The sequence below is a fragment of the Papilio machaon genome, chromosome 5 (genome assembly GCF_912999745.1).
Source record: "Papilio machaon chromosome 5, ilPapMach1.1, whole genome shotgun sequence".
Taxonomy (NCBI): Eukaryota; Metazoa; Arthropoda; class Insecta; order Lepidoptera; family Papilionidae; genus Papilio; species Papilio machaon.
Genome location: NC_059990.1, coordinates 7,767,139 through 7,788,934, shown reverse-complemented (window position 1 = coordinate 7,788,934; position 21,796 = coordinate 7,767,139). Strand labels below are relative to the sequence as shown.

Genomic DNA, 21,796 nt, shown 5'->3' with positions numbered 1-21,796 from the left:
AATATATATACAATACATTTAAAATAGCTAAAAATAAACAATATTGTGTACCATGATTAACATTCAGTCCTTATTTCATCACAATATAAATTTATATTAACATTTTCATAATCCTTTGGATCACATCTGCATTGATAATAAACTGTTATACAAAAATTTTATACACATCAAACTTTACAATGGCATTTGTAAGACAAAAATCTTTAAAAAAAGTTCATCAATTCCCTTACTTGAGAAAGTATTTGTGTAAAATTTCTATCAAGCCTTATATTAATCATCATATTGTTGCAGTGTATTTTCAAGTTTATCAACCACTCTCTTATAGAAGTTAATTTGTTGTGTCAAAAACTTTTGCATTGTCGCTTTCAAGTCTATGGTTCTCTCGGATTTGAAGTGATTTATTTCGGCAAGCACTGCATATGATATAACATCAGACCTTCTAATAACTTCATTCAGTTGTGCTATTTCCATTTTATGTTCAGCAGTTAACCTTTCACATTCTCTTTTCTTTTGCATTGCTCCTTTGTGATTCGCTAAAACTTCTGGGAAGCCACCAACAATGCCTTTGTATAAATGAAATTTATCACCGAGAGGTTCAAAATCATATTTAGGCTGTTCCTCATACATTCTACCAATCTCAATATAAGCTCCGCCAGTCATCTTTATTGCAGAAGTAAGTTTTGAAGTTGATACAATTGTACCCTCATCTAAGCTCAGAGCATTACCAAGGTTATAAATTGCCTCTCCTATTTTCTGGCAATCACTTTTGTAAGGCCCTTGGAACCTTTTTGTTTGTGCAACACACATGTTAGAAACTGATTTAACTGAAGTATCCATACTGTTTATGAATGTATGACATTGTTCTGTGATGTGGTCCACTTGTGATTGCAATAAAGCTTTTTCAGGTACAGTTAATGATATACAGTAGTTAAGGCCTAGTAGGTTGTCCTTTTCGGCTTGTCTCTTGCCAGCTTTCCATCTTTTTTCATCTGTACAAGTGAGAAAGTGTTGCCAAACTTCACTTTTTGAAAGAACTGGATGCTTACACATCCAGTCTACAAACTCTTGAAGTTGTACCCGTCTCCGCTCAATCAACTGTTCATCATACCGGCCAGATATCTGTTTGTCGGGCAAGGGTGGTATGGGGATTAATGAGAATTTTTCTTGTAATCTTTCATGCAGCCAATCAAAATGCTTGTATCTCCGGGAGACTTGAATATTATTGAATGAAGGTGTTAACTGGTATGCAATAAAACTTTTGATCCCTTTAAACTTAGATTCTTTCTTTGGTGATGCAACAGTAACGGAATAGGGCTGTGGGATTGGTGACCAAATGTATCCATCTTCATCTTGGACGATGTGAACTTTGTCACTATCTGGCACTTCCACATTTAATGTACCTAACAAGTAACTTTCACCACTTACTTTAGAAGATGGTGCAAACTTATTTTTTCTCACTGTTCCTACAGAAGATCCAAAATTTGATGCAGTATCATCAATACGATGATTGTAGTCATTTATTGGCATGCCTGGAAGTGGTGTCAAAGGTTGTTGTTGTGGATGAACACTGGGCTTTTGTTGTTGTCCACCGGGGCCTATTTCAGAATATGTATCATCATCCCAATCATCATCCCAACCATCATCATTTGATGTTGTGCGTTGGTAATTGTTATCACCGGCACTGTACTGCTGGTCACCCCATTCATCAGCTGCTTGATCATACCTGGGCGCTGCTGGGGCCATCTTAGTGGGAGCTGATTCATCAGGTGTAAGTTTTCTTACATATGCTGCAGGAAATAGTCCTGTTTCACCTTTCGCATTTCGGCCTTCCCACCATCCTTCACCAATTTCAGTATTTAACAGTGTCAATATTTCACCACAAGTTATTGACATTTCCGTAGTGCCAGGCTCACCTGTGAAGTCATATAGTGCTTGGACTTGGGTCGTCATATTGAGACCCTTTTACCTACAACAAATTAAGAACATTATTATTTATATTATTTAGTTTACATCTATGAGTATAAAAGTAAAAGATATAGTGTTATCTTATCAATGTTATCATAAGGAATATGCACATAGGTTTAGCAAATAACGCTGTCGATAGTGTAAAAGAGGAGATATAAAAATACAGAACCATGTTCAGTTATTTAGGGCGTTCAACATTACAAGGAGCTGACACATTTTCGTAATAGACCAATTAAGCATACGGTAATTGACGAATGTGAAACGACCATTATTGTTTCACAGCTTCCTAGCACTCTGAAAAAGTGGGCTAATAGTATTGGTTATCACGAAAGAGTCTTTGTGCTAGAAAACGACAGTTTTAAAGTAACAAGGTGGTTTTAATAATACTATAGCTATGATATCCAATGAAACAAAAAGTCTAACATTTTTAAGAAATACGTAATGAAAATTACGTCCTGTTTGTGAAAGAAACAAAATAACTAAGGTAGAAATACTTGTTTTGTGATGGAAATTAATGACGTCAATTTAGGGAGCAGTGCCCTGAATGAAAATGTTATAAGGAAATAATTTTGTTGCGTAATTGTAAAGTTAAACCATGTTGTTAAAGAGATATACATAAAAGCTTTGTCTTTACTTACTTTTACCGATACTAAAACAATTTTTCAAGGCGGATACACTACTCGTACAGTCATCTGAATGACAGATTGATTCGCAAGAATTTGTTTTCGTTGAATAGTCTGTTTTCGATTACGTGGCACAGAATTTAAAAATTGCAGTGTTTTGATTGGTTTATACAAAAGGATATTTTAAATTGAGCCAACCGCAGAGACGTAAGTTAAATCAATCCTGTTTGTATCCAAACAAAAACCACTCTTCAGTCTACTATGCAGCGTTTAAAAACGCAACGAATCCTTGGTCGAAACTTCTGGTAAGAGATGGCGTTGTTTTTAATGCGTGTAAATCTGTAAAACAGTTGCTTGTGACGAATAAAGTGATGTTCTAGTATTAAAATATAGGTGGCGCTTTTCTTTGTTTAAAACCAGGTTAACAGCAACGACATCTCCGAAAACAAGCAAGCAAGAGGCTAATCGTGAACAATACAGTAGTATAAAAATAAGTGAGCACTATTACCACAACGGTGTTTTTATCTGCTGACACGATGTATACAAGTATTTTACTAATAAACCCTTTAAGAAACAATACCTTATTGCTTAATTTTATCGTCATCAATAAAAGTGTTAAATTAGTTTCACCAGGTCAGTATGGTCATCTTCAATCGTCGTATTTATGTCGTACTAGTTGATTTCCAAAACACTGTAACGAAATAAATACGACGATTGAAGATGAACTTTTTGCAGACATAGGAAAAGCGACACGGTTTTAATACTCCATTGTTATTAAAATGCGAACGTGTCAATCACAAGGATTTAAAGATTAAACTGGACTGTGGGATTATTAAAACAAAAACAATGTTATAAACTTGCGCATAAATTCGGTGTTTTGCTGTCGTCAAATTCGGATTGAATATCGCCAAAAGATTAGTGAATATTTAATGGCCATACGCTGTTGTTTTTTTTATCTGTTTCAATACAACTATAGAATAGACAAGCAAACATAAATTATTACATAACTTTACAATCTTAATTTTGATATAATTTGAAATATTAAGACTTTAGCCTTTTCAATAAAAAAATTACATGCATAATCTTACTAATATTATAAATGCAAATGTTTGGATGGATAGATGGATGGATGGATGATTGTTTGAAGTTATCTCCGGAACGGCTCGACGGTGCTTGATGTAATTTGGCATAGATGTAAAGCATAGTCTGAAAGAACACATAGGCCACTATTTATGTTTTTTTTTTATTCCGCGCGGACGGAATCGCGGGCGACAGCTAACAAAAAATAAATTATAAAATTTCAAACAGACCTAAAACGCGAAATCATTCGTTGTTTAATGACGTTATGAAACACGTGAGGAGTGAATAGTTGTATGACAACATTTTTACACCAATTCTTCAGAAGATCAGAGTCAAAATAATTAAGCGATATAGTTTGGGCAGTTTGTAGAAATTCAAAAAAGTTTCAACTAGCAAACTTTATAGTTTGCGATATTTCACTGAACAAACTGAACTTTTCTTGCTTCGATTTTGATTTCGAGTTGGTATTTGAAAGAAAAATTTTACCATTAGTATTAATTTGCAATACATATTGTTAACCAAACAATTGACTATGGTAAAGAAAAGTTGTAGTAAACTTTACTATATTGTGTATTATTACTGATTAATATAAAGTTTTATATTAGTTTATTCTAGTTTTCATGTTAACGTAAAATGCACAACGTCTACACAGAGTTAATATTTCAGGAGAAATTTTGATTTAATTCAAAATCTGTGTACGTCCGCGCCGAGAATTCCTGGGAGCGAGTATTAACGTCTTGAAGAGGAAATAAGAGCCACTTCTTTAGCTCATTCTAAATTTACACAAAACAAAATTCACTTTGCAAAAGAGGGAAGCGTGTAAATTAATTTCTCGATGACTTCACATTAAATTAAAAACTCGCCCATTTTCCTTGGATTTCTTTTTTATGAATTTCCGTAGAGTCCTTTCATAACACTTTATTTCAATTTATGAATAACATTATTTTAGACACATTCTTTTACCTCAAATATCTATTATAATAGATTTTTATAATTAAGTATGCGAAAAAAACAGCATAAAAGTAATATAGAAGAACGATTGTATGATACGAATAAAATATAAACTTAAATAAAAAAAACTACTGTTATTTAAGAAGCTGGCGACTTTTTGGCAGTACGTGTATTAAGCCTTGGCCTTTCCGAGTTTTAGCGGCTTTGTGTAAGTCCGTAATATTTGGAATGAGTGCTTTGTGTGGCATAGTGGCGGGAACGGAAAAGGTTTGCCCCATATTCTGTATTACAAAAAAAAAAGATATTTTACTCTCTGCAATATCCAAACGATCATCATTGATTTTCTCAAACTTATTTTCTCGTAGACCCCCTACGATGAAAAAGGTACAAAACTTTATCGGTTTTGGTGAACCCTGCTGTTATATTTTTTTCAACTTGTAAACCCTCAATTTTATTTCTTCCTGCCAGGCCTACCGTGGACTGCCAGGGGGTCACTTGGACCACTTTGGTTATCAGTTAGCATTTAACTAAATAGAAAAGGATTAATAGTAAACAGACATTGTAGTCATTGGTAAGAATCATTAACAACGGATGAAGATGAAAAAAGACTTAAGTTATATTAAAGTAAACGACACACCAGAAGGGTTCTAATGGTTGTTAAATAATAGGGAATCAAAAGGTGTTGCCTTAAATATATGTAAACCCACATGGAATTATGATCGAAGTAATAAAGTATTTTGATTTTTTTAATATGCAGGCACAATTTGCACATTCAATGAAATGTCGTTCATTAAAAGTTTGCACGTTTGAGTCGAGAAGAAATTTAATTAGGCACACAAACTTTGACCATTTTCACGTTTTTTTTATTTCCTCGATTCCATAATGAACTTACTTGCCTGTAAGCTGTATACTTTTTAAGTTTTTCAGAATCGGTTTCCATTTGTAATAACTTACAATTGGAGATTAGATCTCTTCAATTGAATTTACAAAATAAGATATTTTATTCGCTTTCCTGATATTAATTCGGGCGGATATTCAAGTATGAGAACGTTTCTTTTGTTCTCTCTTATTAGTTCGTCAGTATTTTAACATAAAAGGCACTTGATTATTTAATGTACAGTCAAATTAGTACGACATTTTCACTTAACTAACTAACCAAAAATAGTCTATGTCTTAATTAATATGTTTTATATTAATTATAAAATAAGATTTAAAAGTAAAATTAAAAACCCAAATTATGCAGAGAGTTCACATTCGGTAGCAACGCATTTCGCATTTAATAAATATTGAAAATTTTCAATTACGGTTGGTCGATATTACGCAGGTGTGAAATTTTATACTTTTGTTAGGGCGCCGATTTGCATTTTAAACGTAAGCATTTTCAAGCGTCCCTTTTTTAATATCATCCTTACATTTAATGATGTCCCTTGGCTATTGGCTATTTTTCCAAGGTTTAATTTTACATTTATTTTTTTATTAAATATTGCTAGCATCAAAAACTATCAGTTGTTGAGATAGAGTGTTTAATTTTTGTGTTTAATTACACGAATTTTAATTTAGAGGGTCATAATAGAGATTTTTTTTTGTATATTATGTACCTTTGGAATTGTAATGTAGCCTTTGAAATCTTACGAAAGACCAAATGTAACACTGAATTCTTAAAGTATTTTATAAACACAACTGGCAGTTTCAATAAAAAAAATATAGTCATAAATATAACTTATATTAACTGGGGATTGTTTGGCTTTCCAATAGCGAAAGATTCCAAATAGGTTCATTTGTTTCGGAGCCTGTTCAATGCAAACAAAGAAACAATGAAATCTTCCTTCTTTATAATATTGGTATAGATGATAAAGATGCTTTATAAAACATATCGCCATCCTACACTCTTTGTAGCAATGAAATGGTTTTTGTACTAAAAATAAAATTTAAATTCAGTAGTAAAAAGTTTTATTTAATTCAAAAATATAACTAACACTACCCGCATTATCAGAACCCGCGTTCCGGCCAATGCAGGGTGCTGCCGTAACTCTTATCAGATGTAAAGGATTTAAACGCTTTATACTGGAAGATCGTTACCCAAATAATTAAACGTAAATCTTGTTGTTAAGAAAAAAATATTACATTACTTCAACAACATGCAATTGTAAATGTATGTATAAAGTATTCTTCTATTTTATATTAACGTTTTTTTACTTTTTTTTTTGGCTATTTTTTTATTCAAAAACACGATTTATTAGTTTAAGAACCCAAGTTACCAAAATGACGATGAAAATTAAAAAATTTACAAAAATGACCTTAGATTTTATTATATTATTTCTATGTATTAAAATTAAAAGTATATATAAAATGTAAATATATAAAATATTTAAATATAAATTTATATATTTAAAGATTATATTGACTTATGTCAAAAGACCCAGATTCTCAGTTTAAAACAAAATCAAGCGTAACTTAATTACTTACCTAACTTCGTAGTTTGCAGTCTTTGAAGTTAATTTAAAGAAAGAGGTCAGTTTTCTAAAGAGGCTAATCTTAGTTAAGTTGTGAAAATCTTTTGAGACCATTGCTAAGCGTCTTAAATTATACATTCTTTTAAGTACAAAAATCAAGTCTGATAGTCTTTGGTGTTTGATAATATAGGTATGTCGATGTGCAAGTTATAATTACATTCTTAATACATTGACATAAAAGTTAGTAAATTGTTTGATATTGTATATACAAATTGTTTGTCTTAATTGAGAATTAAATAAAATAGTTACTTACATTTTGATTTTATCGCTATCATCAAGGCGAGTTCCGTAGGTCGTAAGCCCTCAATTTATTTCATCGGTAATGAATTAGACCCAACAGTTAATGGAATTAAGCAATAAAAGAAATTAATTGGGTTTTGGAAATTTCTTATTTACAACACAAAATTCTAAAGCTAAATTCTTCCTGTTGTTACAGAATTATAAAGTTCAAGTCAAAAGTTTTCAGAAATTTATGTTAGTGCGATGTCGTAACTTAAAATAAATGCTTCTTTAGAGATGCAAAAAATTCAAAAACTACCCAGAAATTTGCGTAAATCACTAGCTTGTGCAAAGTTTGCGGACAATCAGTTTTAATACAATTTTTATTCCCGACTGACTGTTAGGTCATGTGTTTTGTGGGTATGTAAGAGTGTCTGTTTGTATGGGTATTTTATGTCGATTTTATTGTGACTTCCGGTAACGTAAAATGAAGAAGAACGGGAGGTAAAAGAGGCAAGAAATCCATGGAAGGATTAATACAGAGTTTTATTTGATACTAGCTTTTACCCGCGACTCCGTCCGCGCGGAATAAAAAATAGAAAACGGGGTAAAAATTATCCTATGTCCATTTCCTGGTTCTAAGCTACCTGCCCACCAATTTTCAGTCCAATCGATTCAGCCGTTCTTGAGTTATAAATGGTGTAACTAACACAACTTTCTTTTATATATATAGATATCACCGTAAGTGTTCATTTAATTTTATACGTGTAAAAGTGTAAAAATATTGGCATACTTTAAAGTGTTAGTGCAGCGGTGTACGTACAAATATCGTGCAAAGTGATCTCATCGATCACAAACTCGACTACGCTTTCTATAGCTACGTCTTAGTTTGCCACTTGAAAGCGTTTTGTGTATGTACAACCTTATCGTACTGTACTATGTTACCGACCTATTTTATCAAGTGCTACGAGTATGTCAATACTACCCTTCTACAGACTGACTCTACAGTCTTTTGAAGACCTTGGGTTGGTCGAACAATTTCTTCCATCTCGATCTGTCTGTAAAAGTAACCTCGCTATTGTATAAATATGTATAACCGTGTGTTTATATTACTGAAACATTCGTACAAAAAGATAATATTGAAATTTCTCTCATTCTTTAAAAAAAGAAACTGAGATGTCAATATGGTTTAATTTAAGTATATGAGCAGCGGAATATCACGATACTAGATTAGAGGCAATATTTACCAAATGAAATTCGAAGAAAGAAAGCAAAGAAAAGAATATTTATATTGTTTAAGAAAATTATTCCAAAGCTAATGAACTAACTTTGAATGAAAGCGAACAAGATTAACAAAATTAATATTATATACTGTAATATAATAATTTGGAACAAGTCTTGTCGTTGTTAATCCTTTTGTAATATTTAATGGTTACGACAGTTATATTGGGTGCAGGCAGTTAGTTATTGGTTCATAAAATTTCATTGTCATATTAACCAAGACAATAACGAAATGGTCGAACATTAAATATGAATAATGATCTACACTAATTTTATAGTGAATTTTATAACGATTAAATTCAAAAACAACTAGAACAATTTTAAAATGCTACATTGTCTTCTGGTAATATAGGCTATAATTAATATTGTTATCAAATGTTAAAAAATGTCCCCCGTACGAAGCTGGGATAGATTTCTCGTTAAGTATAAAGTGAGAATCTACATTTACTTTAAGTAAAAAGTGTGAAAATGAAACAAAGTAGCGGTTCAGTTAACGCCGGAGCTTCGAAAAAAAATGTGACTTAGTAAGGCAAATGCTGGCACTGTTAATCTTTTTAAAAGCTTCTGTGAAAATGAATTCTACTTTTACTCTCGATGTCTGATATCTTTTGAATATGAAGATTGTTGCTTTTTATACAAACTAAAAGAGCTAAGCTATGAAAGCTCGTTCCAACTGAACTAAGCTTTTGTAAAAAGCTTAGGGTAAATTAGGAAGCTTTTTGGAAGAAAGAAGTCTATGACTTTTATATTGCATACATTTATTTACGTAATAATAAAGAAGATAAAATGTTGGCATAGTAATTTGAAGAAAATGACCACAAAGAAACCGACTTGGGATAAATTGCTCGAGGAAGTTAAAACCCACAAAAGGCTTTAGAGCTAAGGAAGAAAAAGAAGAAAAAAGATAAAAAGCATATAGCTTGAAGCATATATTCAAAAATCTCAATATGCAAGTATCCGAAAAGTTACCAAATTAAGTTATTAACATAGTTATCTAAGCAATTTTCCGACGCTTGTTATTTTGTTACCCTAACTTACTTTGGATATCTTGGTAATGATAATGATCAGGTAACACACCATTACTGCGTTGTTTTAACTTTTCCAACAAGATCAAAGTTTCAGAATACATGCGGTGTTACCTCTATCGTTAAAGTCTCCTATCTATATATATAAAAGAAAGTCGTGTTAGTTACACTATTTATAACTCAAGAACGGCTGAATCGATTTGACTGAAAATTGGTGGGCAGGTAGTTTAGAACCAAGAAACGGACATAGGATAATTTTTACCCCGTTTTCTATTTTTTATTCCGCGCGGACGGAGTCGCGGGTAAAAGCTAGTTTAATATAAAATACATTTAATTTTTATCATACAAAAATGTTATGAACTACGAGTATGTAAGTATTACGAAGTATTTAATATCCAATTTTCACTTGGTTTTGCTGTGGTTAACGTAAACTTTGTGATATACAAAAGTTTTTATATATTTTGTGGTTTATTAAAGTGGAAAGATAATGTGTGTTTTTTGGCGTGTCATCAAGATATCGAAAAGATCGGGTATCGTTTTATTTGATACAACAATAACTCAGGTCATTCAGTTCAAAGCATTTCTTTAAACTTACTCCTTTAAACTATGGCATCACATAATGCACAATGCACGAACTTATTTACATTATTCTAGTCCGTAATTGAAATCTGTGCATTACAACCATGTGATTACAACTAGAAAGATGTAAACCGACACAGAAAACTACGGTTAGGTGAAGGGCGGGTAAAGTACAAAAGAAGATTATATTTTTATTTTAAGACTTATGTAAACAAGTATGAATTGTATATCAATTTTCTTTGCCTAGTGAAATATAAAACTTTGCGTAGTAGTTGTGAAGAAAGTAGGAATGTACAGAGTAAAGTTTGACAAAGGCAGGCTGGAGTAAAACTGCCGGGTGTCGAATAATGTAACTTTGAAAGGCAAATGCGTCGGCACGACGGCGCCGTAATGTATTTTAACGCAGCGCGGCGTTGAGTTTTGCTGTGAGAAGTTTCGATTTTGAACGTTCTATGTTGTTCAGTTTTAAATTTCAATTTAAGTGTTAATAATCTTATCTTACAACTTATTATTAATTTAAAAATAAATAAAGATCTATATTAAATTGTTGTACAATTGTAAAAAATATCAGAAAGTTTTATCCACACCGTACCAATGGCTTTAACCATTGCTTTTGAGCCAAAAAAATAAAGCATGATACGCGATACTTCACGATACGAAAATAAATTTATCTTCCTTGTAGAGTGTTCGTTGGATGCCAGGAAATGCTTGTGTCCTCAGAAAAAAAATTAACAAAATGTTAAAATAAATGCCATCAATCAAAGTACATTGACCACAACATTAGGAGCTGATGGCTTTAATTATTTGGCAAATTTTTTCCGATGTTAATACTGCGGAATGACCTCAAATCACTAGAGTATTATGCAACTTGAGAGGAGCGACCACACAGTAAGCCACAGCTGCTCAGAAACTATATAAATGTCTAGAATTACCCACTGCAGTCCGCTGTTAGCCCAGCTGTTATAGCTAAATTATGAACATAATCCAGTTTAAGAACATTGACGAAATTGTAAGATTTTGGAACATAGTGCGGTTGGAAGGATTCTGAACTTGACGTATTATATTTAAGGTTGGTCATTTTAGTAATTTTAGTGGTAAAACTAAATAACTAAGACAGACTAGGATTCTTTTTTTATTATTATGCGATAAAGATTTAGTGTTTTAAATTAATAAATATAATATAAAAATTGTCCAAAGAATTCTTTGTAATATGTTTGTTTTGAGCTCCAATATCGAGAGTTTTGCCGCTTGCGAAGTGTGTTGTCTAAAAGTAACTTAACTCAAAGGCACAGCTTTTGCTCGCTTGTGCTTACGTTTTTATTAAAAACTCAACTCAATATATCACTTTTCTTCAGATAGCAATAAAAATGATGTTCTATTTTTTTTTAATATCTGTAATTAGATAATGTTTATACCATAACTAGTGCGATTATTAAATTAAGAAGTTCACAATTTGTTAGTAACTTACTAAATTAAAAAGATTTATAAGTTCTGTATTGCTTCCATTATATTTTTATTGAAGTAAATAAAAATGTGTTTATCTGTGAAGTCGTTCATATGACGGATTTACTAGAAAAGGCGAGATACAGAAAACATTTCTCGCATTTATTATTGCTTCAGGCGTCTTTCGTGAGCATGACGCATTTTCTGCTTCGTTAGAAATATATTTCAACTTTTAATTTTGCTTTCAACATTTACCTTTTTTTTACAAAGACTCTTCATTTGATATTTACATAATGCTGAGAATAAAATATAAAGTGCACGTTGATACTACGGCTTACTTATTAAAAAAATAGTTTTGTCAGTAACATTGTTTCTTGAGCAATTCTTAATTTTTAGACATTCTCAGTAGGTTTGTGTTTTTATTTAGGTGGGCTTTTTATTCTTTTTTTTTTGGATTCAAAGAAGCAGAAGACAGTAGCTACATATTTTCATCCAATTTCTTAAATCTATTTGTATATAATTAATGCAATTGAATGATTTGGTATTATAGAGATTAATGTATTCAATTTTAATAAATTACCAAGCTTGGGATAGTTCGGTTTTAAATAGGAACCAAAGTCGTTACTCAAAGTTTATATGTGTACAGTTAGTACCTAAAACCGTAATATATTCTGAAGGTTAATACAACCAATTACTTGTAACAGCGTGTTAAATGTTACATATTAAATTTTAGTTCAGTAATGAATTAAAGGTTAAACTTGATTAAATAGTTTCTATGTCAATTTCATACGTTTTGTGAATAGTTTATTACATTTTGCATATTTTATTATTTTCTTTAACAATTTATTTAAATAATCCATGTTTAAAAACAAAATAATCTTTGTTAATTATTGGGTAATTATATTTCGGCTGTAATCTTTGTTTTTGCAATCTTTTAAAGTAAAATTTCATCTTATATTTTATAGTATAATTTTTACCATTAACCGTGAAAAAAATTATGATTGTTTTAGTTTTCGACAATAAATAATGCGCTTTTTAAAAACGTAAACCGTCGTTGAGTAATCGGGCCAAGTTAAGATAATGTTGACCCACAAACCAAACTATAAAGAAGTAAACATAGAAAATGCTCAAAATGTAAAACCGCGACATATAATAAAAAGAAATACCTTAATTTAACAACTAAAGATATTATTGACAATTTTTAAGTTAATAACAAAGAAAAACAAGTGTTTTGTGTCTCAAATATGTTGTAAGTGTTAAACAAACAATAAGCGGATATTGAAAAGGATTTTCTATGGTTTAAGTTTACAAAGGCAAAAACTTATGAGAAAGTGTGCATACTTTTACACAATAATACTTTTTTTTTACGTAATAGAGTAGTTTGTATACAAACAATTTCATATTATGTAAGTTGACTGAGTGAAAAGTATTTTCTTTAAAAGTAGGTTTTCGTTTGACTTTCATGCGAACCGGTGAAAGATTATAAAGGGCGTCCGATGTTATTTTCAAATGCCCGGAAGCTACAGGGCAAGGGGAACATGACTTAGACTGAGAAACTTTTGTTAATACAAAAAAAAAATGATAACCAAATAATTTTTCTGATGAAAATCTTTTTGCCTACTTTAAAAATATTTATTTTGTTGAATAAAAGAGACACGATAGAACATTGGATTTTAAATGCATAAAACATCTTTCAGACATGAACAAAAAATATACAATTCTGACTATAGTTGCTTGTTTTTGTAAATAAAGCTAATATTATTAATTCATAAATTAAACTAAATATATATTTTGTATACGATATGCAGAAGGTTGTTAAAGTACTAGTTGTTTGATTACTTACATGAATGTCGCCTACAAACTTTGGCGTATTACCGTTGGGTAAGTAAAAATATTACTACTAATTTTCTTTAATATTACACTCTGCTATTAATAAAACGTATTGTACAAATATTACAAGCTTCTTACAATCTTCTCTGGCATACAGAACAATATGTTAACGTCAGTTCATCTTTGACTAGCTTTAGCTTGCGACTACGTGCGCGTGGAATTTTTTTTCTAGTGGAAAATATAACCTAAGTTACTTGGTAATGATGTAGCTTTCTAAAGGTGAAATTTTTTTGAAATGAGTTAAATTGTTTTTATTACATACAAAAATACAAACCTTCTTATAGTATATACATGAATATGGCATCTATTTGACTAAGCGTTGGTTTCTGAGACCAAAATCCCTGTGTAAATTTTATACAGGGATTAAAAATAAACTATGACTACTAAAAAATATATTGTTATTTTTGTATTGTCAAAAATAATGAGAGGATGACGAAATATTTTGTACGGAATTTTTGGTGACAGGAACCAACGATAAATGAACTTAACAGAAATAAATTCATAGAACCACTTTTCGTCAATACCTAGATGTCCATGTTTTTCCGCACAGGTGTGTTTTCACGGTAGAAACAGGAAAGTGTCTTGGTAAAGACACGGATAAAGATTATAGATGGCGTTGTGACTTATAATCGAATCGGTACTTACAACTTTTAATTCTAACAAAAGTTACCTAGCTCCTGTACTTTCGGGGTAACTGGTATTAAACTTATCCCATTCAATGTTTGACCGCGTGGAAAATTGCACAAGTTTGTTGATCGTCTTACAATCGACCAACTATCTTAGGTTTCTCACAAACAACTTCCTCTACAAAGTTGGTTACATTGACAATGTGTTGAATCTTAAATACTATTAAGCTAGTAATTTTGTAAAGATTTACACAGGAATCCGTTAAAATACCTCCGTAAAAATATATAGTGGAATTTTGAAAGAATTTTGTTTGATAAATATAACAAAAAATGTTAATGAATTTTAAGGAATTAGCATTCATTTAATTTCTAAGTTGATTATTTAATATTCGCAATTCTCTACGCATTAAAGTTTGTTTTGTTTATTTTTAACGTATAAATTTCTTCTTTTATACAGACCAAAAACAACAATACATTAGTTATCCAGAGCACTACATAACAGAGTGAACATGACAGCTGCACACTCGCGAGGCAAGCGGTCAAGCTCGAGGGAGCTCCAACTTGACACGTCATTTGCTCTACCGTCACTTCTCCTATTACTGTTTTTATTATTTTATAGAAATATTTTTAAATATACTTTATTAATTGCTTAGATTGAAATCTTTAAAGTTTATAGTTAAAGGGAATGTGGAAGCCAAATTATTAAATATATCTTCAAATGGTACCAGTTTGTTTTATGTAAAAGAACAAAAGGGGAAGAAGTGAAAAAACTAATTTGAGATTAACTTTGGACCATAGTATGCTCCCCGCCGAAAATCTAAATGTGTACTTGTTCGTGATTGTTTATTTATAAAATGTTGTTTTTTATTTAAAGTTTTATTTTGTAACATTATATGACACACAATTAATGTAACTTACCTATATATTCGACATATAAGCCGATAGAAGCAAACTAAATTAATAAATTATACGAGCACAATTGCCTTTATTGGAAAACCGTTAGCCGCAAGAAAGATTGAAAAACAGCAGGGATGGAATCACTAGCCGTTTATTCTCATGTACATTTATGTACTATAATTATTATGTAATACAAGTACATAAATGGATTATAAAACAAATAACTACTAACTGTGCCCGCGCTACATAGAGTTAACATATGAAATGCTATTTAAAACATAATAATTTATATATAAATAGAAAAAAATTATAAACAAAACGTACCAGGTCAAGTGGTCCAATTGAAAGTCAGGTTCATTAATTCAATGAGGCAAATTAAGAGGCTAAATAACATGCACATGACATACAAATCAGTTGATTATAAAAAGCGTGCTGTTTGCATTGTAAGGATAGTACTCATAATACGGTACATTATATACGTGATCAGACTGTTCATGCCGAATTAAAAATCAAAACATGTATCGCACACGCTGCCGACAGACAATGAAATCATCGTAGCGAAGTGACATTATAAAAGTTTATCTTCGACATTTTTAATCTATACGCTTTTCGACTGGTGAGTTTAGAGAAGAACGGAATCCTAACAGACGGACTGTAAAGGATGGCGGCGATGCAGCAAAATGAAAGACTGGTTTTCAACATGGGTGCGCACAGTACGTTCGACGGACGACATTCGACTGCCTAGTGCCGTCCACCCTCCAAATACACTTTATTTTTTATATTTAAAAACTACTAACTATTTTTACATCTACCTTGGTAATACTTAGTAGGTTACAGATAACATATAGTAGTTATGGAATTAATGTAGAATATAACAAAGGAAACCAATATAAAGAAATTAAACAGAATGAAATTATACAATATCAGTACGGTTAAATTACAAATAAAATATTAAGACGGCTTTTAAGTTCTATCGTCAACACGGACAAAAGACCGGGTTTAACACGGGTGATCTTTTTTAATACTTTGTACATTATTTACATTAAATTAAGTCTATATTACTGAAAATAGCATTCAAAGAGTGAAATAATTTTTGAAATCTGCTTAGTAATTTTTGACTTTATTAGTTACAAAAACAAAAATACAATTATTTTTTTTATAATATTAATAGTGTAAATATAAATCAATTGATAAGTGTATTTAAATATAAAAAAACGTAAAAAAACACTTTAAAATTATAGTCGCTGTCATATAATTTAAGAGAGAAAAAATTTAATCTTGGAGATGGAAAAAACTTTGATACCTTTCCAGTATCAATTTGGTAATGTCTCCCTAAGCGATTTATTTAGTATATTTCTTCTATCGATATAACATTTTTAATCATTAAACTGATGGAAAATATAAGAGTTTTTAATTAAATTCACGGATCTTCTCAATAGTCAAATGCCTCTTATTTTTAATTTAATCTTGTTAATTGTGTCAAAGTTAATTTTGAACTTTGGAACTGTTGCTTTCGTTATGCCGCCTAATTTTTTTTTAGTCAAATATCTTTTATTAAAAACATGTCGCCTTTGACATTGATAGATTGAAGGAAGACTAAAAGGAATTTATGAAGAGCGATCAAAGTTCTGTCCCATATAAAATATTAAAATCTGATGTAAACCCTTTAAGATAAATGAAATGTTGTTTACGTCTTTCGTACTTATGAAAATATTTATATGAATGTAACATTTATGATGTTTTTTTACACTCGAGTCTGACCATGAGTTTTGATTAACTGGGGATTTGGTATTTCTACCAAGGGTCTAAACTCGAACTTTTTTAAAGTAACGACCTTAAGGTGCTGAAATAGTGAAATGCCTGAATTGAATGCAACTTGTAACTTTAATAAAAAAACTCATAATTATGTAACCATTTTTTATACATTCGCTTGTAATGAGCGAAATTTCTTTGATAACTTTCCTATGTTTATACTTTATACCAACGGGGAGCAAGATTTTAGCTTTTTTTGCCTCATTGGTATTCCATCCCTCTTGCGGTTATCGGGTTTCAGAGCCAGTCGATACCGCTTTGAGAATCTAGTAATTTAATTTGGCTTTGATATCGGCACAAGGTAGTAGGGTAGGGTCTTGATTTACTGTTACGGATATTAGCGATATTGTTTTTTTTTTAAAATAAAATCGTGTAAAAAAAGCAACCATAAATCACAAACAGAACTAGAATTTGGTCTCGAGTACACACATACATCAAACAAAACGCGGTATTACTTCCACTTGATACCTGTCTTGGCATGGTCGTGGTGTTGCATCAGTCGAGCAGGCGGTTCGGCAATAGATGTTAGTTTGGGGGCTCTACCATAGTTAATTATTTAATACTATGATTATAAGAAAAGCTTAGCGTAGTCAGATGTTACAGTTTTCATCTAGAGACCTCGATTTTTTAATTTATTAATTGATTTTTAAACAGTATGAAAAGGTCAATCCAAAATCCAAACCATTATTGTTTCATACAATAATATGAAATACCTAGCTTATAAAGTATTACTATGTAAATATATCGTATTCTTTGAACTTAGTACATATAAATTTATGTATGTTATATGTATATTTAAGCATCAGCAAGTTAAACAGGCATTGTTTGAATAACTTGTAAAACAATGCGAACGCTTTTCATTTTGTCGACAATGCTGAAATTCTGGAATCAAAAGAATTTACGTTAATATTAGAATTTAGTTTGATGATAAAAGTATGCGGAATATTTTATTAAAGTGTTTTAACATCGTTGAGCAGGTCAGGAAATTGAAAATTATACGTATTTAAAGTACCGATTTTTGTTAAGTTCAATGAAATCTAAATTATTGTATGTTATTCACACGATTTTAGAAATATAAGCATCAATTAATGGCTTTGTCATAATTTTGAAGGATTAACTGAAATATCCGTTTTATTTCTATTTAATTTGATGAAATTTTTATTTAATACTAAGAGCCATGTTGCCAATGTTATGAGAACAAAGTAAAATTTGCTGAAGAGTTACTTTTTCATTAATCATTTTCGACCGTCATGAATCAAAATGATACAAAATAAAAAGATGAGAACAAAAAGTTCTGCTTCCAAACATTAATAGCCCTCTTTTGTTTATATTTCAGAAAGTAACAATCGCTGGCTGATTAAAAAAAACAAAATCATTAATTGGTGTTTTAATTAATACTCACAATTAGGTAAATCAGTATTACAACCTAGACGATCAAACTAAATAAACATACAATACTAAGCTAAAATTATTTTACAGTTTTCATTTGTTCATTTGAAAGACATTTTCTACTGATATTGCTAAAAGATTTTGATATCTACATAAATAACAATAAAACAATTGATTGCTTTGCAAGACAAAAGCAAAGTCAAAGCGACAGCAATGAACAAAGGGCATTGTCGTATTTCCTTTGCATTGAAACAACTGACAAACGAAAGGATAAGGTTCAAATGTATAGTGGAACATATATACGATGAGGTCCAAAATACTGCTACAAAGGAGTAACGTATAATCTTATATACGAAAAGGTTCGAGGTCTAGATTACAACCGAAAAAAAAAAATTGTTTTTCACCTAAAGGTTAAGTAACTCCGCTTTCAGGTTTATGTTAAAAATTTGCATTTTTTTTTTATTTTGATATCGATACAATTTTAAGTCAAACGAAGTATTCAGAAGTAATAGAAAGATCGTTGACTATTGTTATCATATATTCTAAGTATACTTAACAATTTAATATAAATTAACGTTTTTAAATACATAAGATAATTTGTTTGTATCTTTAGAAAAAAATCGTGATGATACCAACCTGATTTTCGAATTGCTGAGATCTGTAACAAGTAGAATAAATATGAAATTATCGTAATCAAAAATATACGTGTATAATGACAAAGGTAAATAAATGGTAGAGTCTTTGAAACTTCTGCACAGAAACTTCAAACATAGTGCATTTTAATCAAGAACATTTCATTAGCCACATGTAAGTGTAAAATCAGTTGAAATATTTTGTTCATTTGTCATAATTTCTCATAAATTGATTCATATGTGCCCTTCGCTTGAAAATTTACTTTTGTTTAATTATCTCTACTGTAATAGAGCTCCGAATAAATGAAAACAAAACAATTCTCAAAACATCCTCATATTTTTCTTTCATTTTCCATTATAAATTAGCTTTTTCTGATTATCTTAAAAACATTTTTAACCTTGCATTGAACACTTGTTTTAGAAGAAAAAGGTCTTTTTTATATATGTGGTAACTTTATTTATATTTTCTATCGCAAAAAGATGTCATTATATAAACCCAAATAGAAAGATTATATTTCTAAGTAAGAAGGTTCCATGAAATTGTATTTGTATAGTTTTTATTTTCATTATTAACAAATCGAAATTTGTGCAATTTTCATAAAACCGTCCCATTCATTTTACTTTGCAGTTATTCTTCGATCTTTGTCGAGTTGGTAACAATAAATTCGAGTACATGTATACCAGTTACGAAATAAGCGAGCAAACATAATCTGTATTATATTTCTCTTTTATTACGCATACTAAAATGTCTGTCGTTTGAACACGCAAAATGCTGCAAGAGCCAGTCGTTTAATTTTGTTACTATACTTAAAGTGAAATACTTTTATTCCCGAATTCTAGTAGAAATATCAACAACTGTGTACAGGTACTGTGGAATTCATGGTACTATTTGAAACATTAAGACAAAGCCTGAGCTAAAACCTTGCAAGTTTGCTTGTAATGTTTTAGTATTATGTAAATACATGAAAAGAGGGAAAATTGTAACGAAAACTATCGACAAGTGCGATACATATTTTTATACATGAATGTAAATTTTAAATCAGATATAGTACAATGAAGAAATTACAGCTTGAGAAGAGTCATCTAACTATAAAGGGGAGAGCGTCAGAGTTTCAGCACAAGGTAGAGGAAAGAATAGGAGTTTATTCATCTCGCCGTTTGTTGTCGTTTGTGAGCGCGCGACAAGAGTGCACTTTAAACCACAGACACATAGAGGACTATAGTAACTATTTGTTTTAAAAACACTATTTTATCTGACTTTTATTCTGAATAAATTTTATTCATCATATTGGATTTAGACTGTTTGCCGCAAACACGTTCAGATTGAGTGGTTGTTCTTTTTTTAAAATGAACTGTAAAGCTATAATTATCTCTTTTGGAAGTAATTTTTATATGGCTATCCGAATATCGTGAGGTGTTGTATTTGTGCTATCTCACCCTAGTATCTAAACTTTTTTCGGAGAAATTATTTTTTGCCAGGATTAACATTATCTGAATATCAAATCTTTGTTTCTTGTTTTTTCGAATAAAATGTATCATTTATTTAGTCTTCAATATTTGTTAAGTAAAGTTTTACTTCACAAAATTTTAAAGACATATAAGATAATAGATAGATATATAATATATAAGACATAGATCAAATATAAATAATATCCGAATAAAAATGTAAAATACTATTTTAAATTAAAAAAAAAAGAATAATGAATCTTGGCGATGGCGATCTTGGCGGGTTTTATTTCATTTCAAAGTATAATTTATTTAATGCGATTTTAAAAATGATAGCAACGTAGAAACTATTTCTTTGCTTTCTAAAAGACCACCGCAACGCCCGCATTTGCTTTTCAAAGAAATTATTCTGACACCGGGCTTGTGTTCTTTTTAGCAAATCTTTTAATTAAATCTTCGTATTGTAATATTATTCAGTAATTTAATTAATGTCTAAGTAAATATTTTACCAGAATAACTAATTTCTTATTCAATGTAGTAAAAAATAAACAAGATGTCCTCTGACATCAACTCAGGTTGGTGATTTTTTTTTACAAAATTGTATATACTTGAACTTTAATCTATGTTCTTCTATTAAATCCTGTATGATGTCGAACGTCTTAATATCATCATCATTATACGCTCACTATACGTCTCCACTGAGGGTCTCGATCAACCACGCCGCCCCAGTGCGGGTTGGTTGAATTCACACATATCTGTGAATTTCTTCGCAGATATGTGCAAGTTCATCACGATATTTTCTCGTAAGAACGTCGGATAAATATTGTTGTTGCATACGTAAATCGACAATCGAAAGACACATTGAAACATGGGGGGATTCAAACCCAGAATCTGCAGATTACAAGTCAAGTGCTTAACCCCTGAGCCACCGATGCTCTACTAACGTCAACATGTTTTGTAAATACTCCCTCATATCTAAAGTTGGAGGGAGAGATACTTGTTAATTGGGACAAAAACATTCGTAATAACCCATGTGCGCCTTGTGTTGGTGTTGCAGCAATATTAATTTCGATTTAATTTGTATGCGGTTTAACGCAATAATTAATATTGAATTAATTTGTATCAAAACTCAGCATACATAGTTTAACCTTGCAGAAATAAACGATGATCGAAGTAAGATTCTCGTTCAGTCAGTACTTCAACATTGAACTTATCGAAGTCCGTCGAAAAAGCATAATATAAAGTATAAATAAATTTTTAAAAGTAAATAATTTATTCCATAAATCAAAAGACACTTTAAGATTTGTCCTAAATTTTTAATAGGAAAAATAGTTGAAGGTACAATTACCGTGTTATCTCAAATTCAAAAAGCCTGCGGGTTAAAGCATTCGAGACTTCAGCGGTGGTAATTGCTTTGGACCAGTT

At 30.7% G+C, this 21,796-nt stretch overlaps 2 protein-coding genes across 2 annotated transcripts in view; both read right to left on the bottom strand.

The window, feature by feature from the left end:
* LOC106710636 (CD151 antigen) overlaps positions 1-21,796 on the bottom strand; it is a 55,635-nt gene that overhangs the window by 5,719 nt on the left and 28,120 nt on the right. Inside the window, exon 2 of the mRNA XM_045678177.1 lies at positions 18,930-18,951. The gene's annotated coding sequence lies outside the window, so the exon portion shown is untranslated. The remainder of the gene's footprint in view (positions 1-18,929; positions 18,952-21,796) is intronic.
* Positions 113-2,802, bottom strand: LOC106710635 (sorting nexin lst-4). The gene is made up of 2 exons (XM_014502755.2): positions 2,604-2,802; positions 113-1,966 (listed from the first exon to the last, which is right to left on the bottom strand). The coding sequence occupies exon 2, from the start codon at positions 1,948-1,950 to the stop codon at positions 271-273; it is 1,680 nt and encodes a 559-aa protein (XP_014358241.1). The 5' UTR covers positions 1,951-1,966; positions 2,604-2,802; the 3' UTR covers positions 113-270.

Excerpts from the sequence above, each read along its gene's own strand:
- LOC106710635 (XM_014502755.2), bottom strand. The coding sequence starts at position 1,950 with ATGACGACCCAAGTCCAAGCACTATATGACTTCACAGGTGAGCCTGGC.